We start from the raw sequence: 8,863 nt of genomic DNA, 5'->3' as shown, positions 1-8,863 counted from the left end.
CTTTTTGAAATCAAGTTTCTGACTAAAGAAATATTTTTGAATGCTTGTTGAGAATTCAATTCTTTTCTTTAATTGGATAACTTGGTTAGTTTGCTTAGTTCTACTCAATCTCTTGTTTACTTAGTTCGAGAGGTAGAAGATAAACATACGTAGACACTTGTTTTGCTAAGATTTTATTGAATTTGATTGGCACTTGCTTGATTAAGTTTGACATCTATGTGAGAATTAAAGGATGATAACCTTAAGAAAATCAATGTGAAACTCGTGGTAAATAAAATTAGGAGTCAACCTACGTTCTCTAGTGCTTTAATAATCTCTTATATTTTCTTGTTGAACAATCATAACCCCCTTTCCTTTCATTGATTGTAGAAAAGTCTTAATATGGATATCTCTAGATTCGCTTTATAGTGGATTCGTTGGGAGATGACTTAAGATTATCTGACCTTGTCTATACTATGATCTTTTTGGCGTTAGACGATTATCACCTCGTTAGGCGATTTACACTAGAATCTTTTTCATTTGATTACTAAACCACAACTATCAAGTATCTATTTCTTTTTCACTCCTTCTCCTAAGAATTTCTAGCTCCTTCCTCATCTCCCTTATCATTGTTATTGGGTCTTTCTGGTTGTTTCTATCTCCTTCATCGCATGTCTGTTGTTGCTCGTGATATTCCTAGTGGTTACCATATGCATTTTCAGTAAGGTTTTCTTTCGACTCCACGGTGGACACCAAAATGTTCTTGTAGGGTCAAAGTTATACTTACTATCACTGTCTTGGGTCTTTGTAGTCTTTAGTTTTTCAACCTTCTCGGCACGAATTTGTGTAATGTCACTCTGACGTTCAAGTCAATTTAAGGTTTAAATTGAAAGATAATTTTCTGAATACAGGTTTTAGGTACTTATTTATAATAATGGAGTTTCACCTTCTAATATACGAGTGGTTATGTTGGGTCAATTGCCTCTTGATTGTGCTTTTTCATATGTTTATCTATCACATAATGATTCTTAATTATACTATTAATTATTCTATCGTACGTGAAAATCCGTTAGAGATGCCGACTACCAAGTGGTGATTGATCAACACCCAATATCGAAATCTCGGTAATACAATTATAATATCCGTTAACTATGGATAATGATACATTGACAACCCACATTTTTTATACAATCACGTTACAACTCCCAATACTATTATTTTAATATTTTTTCATATAATTTAATTACAAATTTATCTTTTATTTATTTATATATATATATATATATATATATATATATATATATATATTATATCTAAACTCATACTATCAAGAATTATATACAATAGCATCATTCTCCCAATCTATTCTATTCTTTCTTGAAATATGCTTACACCTAAAGTTTCTTAACTCTCCCCGGAGCCAAAATACCAACAATATAATTTCTTAAAGACAATATTTTTACTCAGATTTCCCAAACATTCAACACATCTTTATTTTTTCATAAACTAATGCGAAAATAACTATATTAGAGTGAGGGTTATAATTCCCACTAATCTATAATCTTTTGCCTTATTTCTTCACACATGTTGAGAGGTAAGTTTCTGAACTTTCCGCTGAGCCAAAACACCAACAATATAATTAAAGACACAAAATATTTTTACTCAGACCGGCCAACAGAAAAGCCTGCATTTGTAGTGGTGAAGCCTCCATCTATCACAAGATTGTGACCACTAACAAACTTTGACTCATCACCTGCCAAGTAAAGAGCAGCTTCGGCCACATCGTTGGGCACTAGATAAGAACCTTTTAGGTTGGAATAAGCCTCACGAACTCCTTCTTCATCAAGATTGAAATACTTATTCAACAACGGTGTGGCAACCACATAAGGAGACACACAGTTCACCCGAATACCGAACTGTCCAAGCTCCACCGCTGTGTTTTTCGTCAGTCCCACTAGGCCATGCTTTGAGATGGTGTAGGCATGTGGAGCCCCTCCACCAATGCATCCAGCAACACTATATGTGTTAATTATGCAGCCCCTTTTAGCAGGAATCATTACCCTTGCTGCGTGCTTTGTTCCCAGAAATGGACCAACCAAGTTCACATTGATCACTCTCTCAAAATCACACTTGCTGTTCTCCACTATGCTTCGTTTGAACTCATCGCATGTACCAGCGTTATTCAGCATGATGTCCAGCTTCCCATACTTGGAAACTGCTACGTTCACGCACTTTTCAACGTCTTCTTCCTTTGTCACATCACAATGAACATACACAGCAGATTCCAATTCGTTGCAAAGAGAAAGACCCAAATCGTCTTGAATATCAGCTATCACCACATGAGCTCCATGCTCGGAGAAGAGTCTTGCAGTGGCCTCACCAATACCGCTGGCACCACCAGTGATAATGGCCACTTTCCCCTCAAGCCTGCATTGCATCTTATGTTAGCAAGCTAATAATTCTATGATAGATTATTAAAATAAATGGGGAGGATTTGTGTGTGTTTGATAGGTTAGAGGTTCCTTACCTTTTAACAGCAGCTGAGACAACAGAAACATGTGCCATGAGCGAGGCTTTGGGTTATATATATAAGACACAGAAAAGGTGTTTTAAAGTGTTCAACTTAATTCTTCTTCTCAGGGTGAAGAACCGTGCTTTCTCCGAACATGGCTTGATCTTATATAGAGTTAGCTCCCATGGAAGAGACGTACAAAAAGTGAAAATGGGAATGGATAAGATTCTGGTTCAAATCCTCATAACTAAGCTCATGGATTGGATTGGTAATACAATGTGGATATCCACATCTAATATTTAGATTGGATTTTAAATAAAAAGTTCATATTTTTATAAAAAAAATTGTATTTTAAATAAAAAATCATATTTTCTTAAAAAATTAACATAATATTAATATAATAATATATATAAAAAGTTAGAATATTATATAAATTAAGAAAATATAATAAAGTTATAATTTAATAAAATTAAAAAAATTAAAGATAACATAATATATAAATTTTTAACATTAAAATATACCTACCTATAATACTTTAATTAAACTTTGAAAATATTATATTCATTTATTATATACAAAATATTGGAACAAATAAAATTATAAAGAAAATGTATAAAACTTGATTGCATAATAATGTAATTAGTGTGTGAGGCACTAACTAAAATTAAAAAAGTGAATAAGAGGTGGAACCAAGAGGTACAGGCTATGAAGTTCGGACAGTCCTCTTAAATGACGTGTCGGTGTCTGATACTCGTATCGGACACCGACACTCGTATGACACCTGTAGGACACGTATCCGTGAAGTGTCCAATTCAAAAAGTATTTGTTAGATTTGTGATAATTCTAGTACGTTCTAACACAATTTTAAAAAACAAAAATACATTAATTTTCTCAAAATTCAAACTTTATTGTATAAATTTTTTATTATGATTATAAAAATAAGAAACAAATCCTTGTGAACTAGTCATGAAAAACATCTTTCTACTCTAAAAAATAATCTAAAACATACTTGTGCACATAAATCTTTATTGTCAATTTATATAATATATAGATTTGTGTCCCCGTATCCTATATTTTAGAGATTTTACGTATCTCCATATCCGTGTCCGTGTCGTATCAGTGTTTGTGCTACATAGGGTACAGGAGAGAGAGAGGTGGAACCAAGAGAGAGAGCAACTAAAATTTTAAAAGGAAAATGATTATTTGACACTCATTGCTCCACCCTACACCCCACTAAATATTAATGAATAAGAGGTGCAGGAGAGAGAGAAAGAGAGAGAAAAAACCACAAATGAGAGAAAATATAGAAAGATGGTTTGGGTAGAATAGAGAATTTGGATTGGAAATCTAGATTTTCTAATTTTGAAGATCCTTATAAACAAAATGGATATCTGCTAAGAAAATGTCATCAAGAATACTTGCACCTGTCTAAAATGGCAAGAGATCATGGTAGAGGAGAAGAGGCAAGGTGGAAGGGGAAGAGGGAAGAAGTCTGGAGAAGAGAGGTGGATCTCAAGATAGCATCGTCGGTGAATAACTCTGGGGAAGGGATCTCAACAACTTTTTTTTTCTCCAACTTCCCTGACAGTCATGGAAAGTATGATATGTATAGAATTTTCAGAAAATGGGCCAGAGTGAAAGAGGTATTTATTTCTAGGCGGCTGAATAGGTGGGGAAGAAGATATGACTTTGTGAGATTTTACCCAGTCCCTAATGAGGCCAAACTGGAAAAGAAACTGGACCAGATTTATATTGGCAACCTGAAACTACACGTTAACTTCCCGAAATATAGGAGAGCAGAGGTCGAAGTTCAGAAGGGAAAACCAAGCACATCTAGGCATGTTGCCTCGCGAGCAAGGAGCTCTAAGGGTAAGATGAAGGAGAAGGAGGTCTGGCGCGGATACAGAACAGTCCGAAAGGAGGAGATCCAAAAACCTAAACAATCCTATGCTGAGATTGTACGTAAACACTCAAAAGGTAGATGGACTGGCCCTGCTTTTGAAATAATATCTAATACACCAGCGTGGTTGGCTTCGAGTGCAGTTGGATGGATGTCCTCTGCTATGTCCTTCGATACTTTGAATGAAGAATTTGTCAAGGGGGGTATGAGCAGAATTGAGCTTAGATTTATGGGTGATAACCTTGTGCTTCTAACGCCCAAAGACGGTGATAGAATGGAGGATATCATTAAGCTCAATAATGAATGGTTTGTCTCCCTTTTTGATGACATCAAACCCTGGTCTGAATCTCATGTAGCAGAGCATAAAATAGTCTGTGTAAGGTGTTATGGGACCCCTTTAACTTTGTGGAGTGAATAGTGTTTCAAGAAGGTGGTTGGAGAAGTAGCATCCATGGTACAGATTGATGAGTCTACTAGACAATGGGAAAACTTGGAGTTTGCCCGTTTGTAGGTTAGAGTACGCAAAGCATGCAAAGTGGATATGGTGAAGGAGTATAGGATCAACGGGCAGGTCTGTAATGTTGTCATTACAGAGGAGATATCTAGTAGAGAACGAGGAGAATGTTTGTGTCACGATGATCACTACGAATCCTCCGATAATATATCGTCATCGGATACCGTGGTGGAGGAAACATACCACTCTGAAAGGTTGTCCGATGAAGGGGAAGAGTGCGAAGATGGTGGTGTGCGGCGGGATGAGGACCCCGAGGTGATGGGGTTGACCCAAACCTCGATACCAACAAACCGGAAGTTTTTAGAGAATAAGGTTGCGAGTGATACTGGGTGTCAGTCTAAAGGTGGGTTCTCTTTCCTTAAAATGGTAAAACGTGTGCAAGGAGCGTCTGAAGGAGGAGCAGCTTTAGCTGTTGTGAGCCAAGTCAACGAGGCATGCAAGGTATTCCAGGACTCGTTGGTTAACCTAATAGAAGGGGCTTATGGGTGCAATCTCCTAACAAATGGGTCGAAGCAAGGTCAGGCCCAATCAACAATGAGAGGGGCCCAATGTCAGGAAGCAATGGGGGAAAAACGGTTAGTCGCAATGGGAAGGAAGGGCTTGCCACCATGGCTGCGTCAAATCCTCATCGTACGAAGGAAGAGGGAGATCACTGTGCAGAGATGCAAACACGAGTGAATGATTCTGATGTTAACCCATGCCAAGTTGTCCATTGTAGTAGCGAGAGAGAGAGCTCATCTACGGGGAGCTCAGACCCCCAATCAAGCGGAAGTGTTAAGTGGTGCAAGACGACCAACAGTGTAGAATCAATTGCGGAACACGACGCTTTGTCTAAAGGAGAAGTTGGCTGTAAGTCATCACCGGAATTTCCCAGATTGAGGTCTACGGGAGGGCTGGGAACGCAAAATGCACAACCAAAGTGGAGGTCGAATGGGGGAGTAGGAACACTCCATCATGGGGTAAACCCTGTTTCTAGGCTTAGCCACTGTTCCTTGGCGGAATCGAGTACAGACATTCATCATTGCAACGATCGGTTGAAGTTGGATGTCAAGGATGCGGAATCAGTGCGAATCTGGGAGTTGGGACGCAATCTCGGACTGGAGTGTTCAAGGGGCGAGGGGAATCTAGTTGAAGAATTGGATTGGCTAGAGGAAAGGGATAAGGATGATAAAGAGGTTTCTTGGGTGGGAAGTGTGAAGGAGTTACCATGATTATAATCAGTCTCAATATTAGAGGGTTGGGAGGGGGGACAAAAGCAAGGTATTTGAGTCACCTTGTGTCTAAGGAGGGTGTTGTTTTCCTCTGTCTCCAGGAAACAAAAACTTCCTCTTTCTCAGATGCCAGATGTTTTCTGTTGTGGAAGAGCAGTAACATTGGATGGATCCATCATGAAGGGATTAATGGGGCAGGAAGTATGTTAACAATGTGGAATAAGGAAGTGATCCTGCCGGTAACTTGAACGTGGGTGAATCGCTTCGTAACACTTTCTGCCCTGTCTTCGCGACTGTGTCTCCTGAAGAATCACCTTCCTAACTCTCTCTCTCTCAGATGTCTTCAAAATGTGACCTGCAAAATACACAGACGGCGCCTCTAGCGGCCGTTTGCACTCCGACGATCAAGTTAGTTCAACAGAACCACCAGAAACTGGAAACTTAGTAAAATGTGTGTGTGAGAAAAAACTTGCACTCTGTTTTTCTTCTATCCCCCCTCCACTCTCCCTCTGATTCTTCCTTTTATCTCTCTTTCCCTGCTTCTGGGCATAACAGAATTCTGTTATGCTTTTCTGGCATGTGTCAGAACCCTGTCGTGCTTTTCAGAGAAAGCGTACCTTCAGAATCAGCAATGGGGAGCGTGAGAGTCTGCGCATGTCTGCGCTTGGCTGCGCCTGTCTGTACCTTTAGCGGTACGGAGTGCTCTTTTGTCTGGACCGCGCCCCTCTCAGATGGTGACACGTGGAGGCCTGCAACTCACATCTAACCACACACGTGTCACTTACTGGAAGGCCTCTAGCGCCTCTCTTTGTCTGCCTAAGTTACGCCCTTGCGGAGTAACTTAGGATGCTTCTCTTATCTGGGTAAATTGCATACTCTTAGGAGAGCGTCGGGTGTGGCTGGTCTAGGCGCACTCACCAAACGTTACTCTCTGCGTAGGCGACTTACCCTTCAGGATGACACGCACGTAATGGGTTGAGGGAATCACCAATCACCGACTGGCTTACTAGTTCCCTCAGGCCACTCTCGTGCATGATTCCTTGAGGTGTGCTCATGCGAGGTCCATGCGTAACGCTCTCGCTGGGAACCTTAGTCCCAGTTCAACTGCGTGTAACACGAGACCCCGATGACAATACACCCGATGACTGATCAGTGTTTATTCGCTACTCGCGCTCTGCCTCCAGGCGCGAGTCTGGGAACTGGTCTGCTGGTGGTCACTTGGCTACTGACCACCGATCACCATTCTGGGTGATCTGTCCCCCGACCTCTCTGCCGCCTGATCTGTCGGTGGTAACTTGGTTACTGACCACCGATCACCTCTCTTGGCGATCGTCCCCCTACCTCTCTGCCACCTGGTCCACGTGTCACCCTGTGAGTGGTCCACGTGGTTCTCTGATGCTGATGTCATCGACTACCGATGACCGATCGGATCACAAGCCCCCCAGTCTCGAGTCGAGAACTCGTTCTCAGCGAAGAGACTAAGTGGTCGTGCCCTCAGCCCACGTGGCAAGTGGGGCCGCCTCACGTGCCACCTCACGTGCTGCTTCTTTAACGTTTGGGCTTCCTTCCTTAATCTCGCGACACGTGGCACCATCAACGGCCAGCGTTGTGCGTCGCTAGCGCTTCTCTTATTCAAAATGGCGCGCCCTTCCACTGTTCCTTCATCTTCTTCATTTGACTCCCAAAACTCTCTGCGAACCTTTCTCCTGCGCACCCATCTTTCTTCGAATTCTCTGTGATCCTATACTCCTACGATCATTCAAAGGTATGGTTTTTCTTTTCCCTGGCCCCTTATTGGTCATCTTTTCCGATTGCATTTACCATTCTAGTTATCATGCATTCACCTTCCCTGTTTTTCTTCTTCTCAACCCGCGCTAGGGTTTTTCCCCTGTTTCCGCTTTGGCTTCTGCCTCCCCTTCTTTCTCCTTTACCTGGGCATTTCTTCCTCATTCCCCCTCTCTGTTTTTCACCGAACCATCCATCACTCTCTCCCTTTCTATTTCTGACCCTTCGTTTTTCCTCCATTGCAGCTATCTCACGATGGCTCGCTTGAAGCAGACCGCTCGCGTCCTTGCCTCTTCTTCTGGTGCACAGCCCTCCGCGAGTGCACCAGCTTCGCCACCGCCTGTTGTCACCTCATTCCATGACAACGCCAAAGTCTATGACTGGGCCCCTCTGGCGTTGCTATCTGAAACGTCCATCTTGCTACCTGAGGACCATCTTAACTCGCTTCTGAGCCACGACCCGGATGAACCCTCGTGTTCCATAGACAGGGAAAACGACTTCCACATCCGAGTCCGCATCCCTCCCCGAGGGATGCCCATTTGCGCTGACGACAGGGCCACCAATGGGGTGCCCTTCGTTTTTGTTTACTCCGCGATCTTCAAAAGGTTGAGGCTGCGACTCCCCTTCACCTTCTTCGAGAAAGAGCTGATGATGGAGTTGAACGTCGCGCCCTGCCAACTCCACCCCAATGCCTGGGCCTTCATCCGGGCGTTTCAAATTCTGTGCAACTACTTTGGGCACAACGCCTCGGTGGAGGTGTTCCTCTACTTCTTTGAGGCGAAGAAACCAGGGGATAGGTTTTGGGTCAGCCTGAACGGGGTTGCTGGACGGGTGCTTCTGGGCCTGTACCAGCAGTCCTTCAAAGACTGGAAGGGCAGATTTTATATGATATCCGCCACCCCACAAAGCCCTCATCTGCTCGAGGGGTACCCCCTCTACTGGGTTCCCCAGGTTCAGTTTAA

At 42.2% G+C, this 8,863-nt stretch overlaps 1 protein-coding gene across 1 annotated transcript; it reads right to left on the bottom strand.

Moving 5' to 3' along the window:
- Positions 1-1,419: 1,419 nt before the first annotated feature.
- Positions 1,420-2,664, bottom strand: LOC137829599 (borneol dehydrogenase, mitochondrial). Its single transcript, XM_068636446.2, has 2 exons — positions 2,507-2,664; positions 1,420-2,406 (listed from the first exon to the last, which is right to left on the bottom strand). The coding sequence occupies exons 1-2, from the start codon at positions 2,542-2,544 to the stop codon at positions 1,638-1,640; spliced, it is 807 nt and encodes a 268-aa protein (XP_068492547.2). The 5' UTR covers positions 2,545-2,664; the 3' UTR covers positions 1,420-1,637.
- Between the last annotated feature and the right edge of the window lie 6,199 nt (positions 2,665-8,863).

This window comes from Phaseolus vulgaris, chromosome 11 (assembly GCF_051622355.1).
Source record: "Phaseolus vulgaris cultivar YP4 chromosome 11, ASM5162235v1, whole genome shotgun sequence".
NCBI classification, from domain to species: domain Eukaryota; kingdom Viridiplantae; phylum Streptophyta; class Magnoliopsida; order Fabales; family Fabaceae; genus Phaseolus; species Phaseolus vulgaris.
Note: the sequence above shows the minus strand (reverse complement) of the source record. Positions and strands in the feature narration are given on the sequence as shown.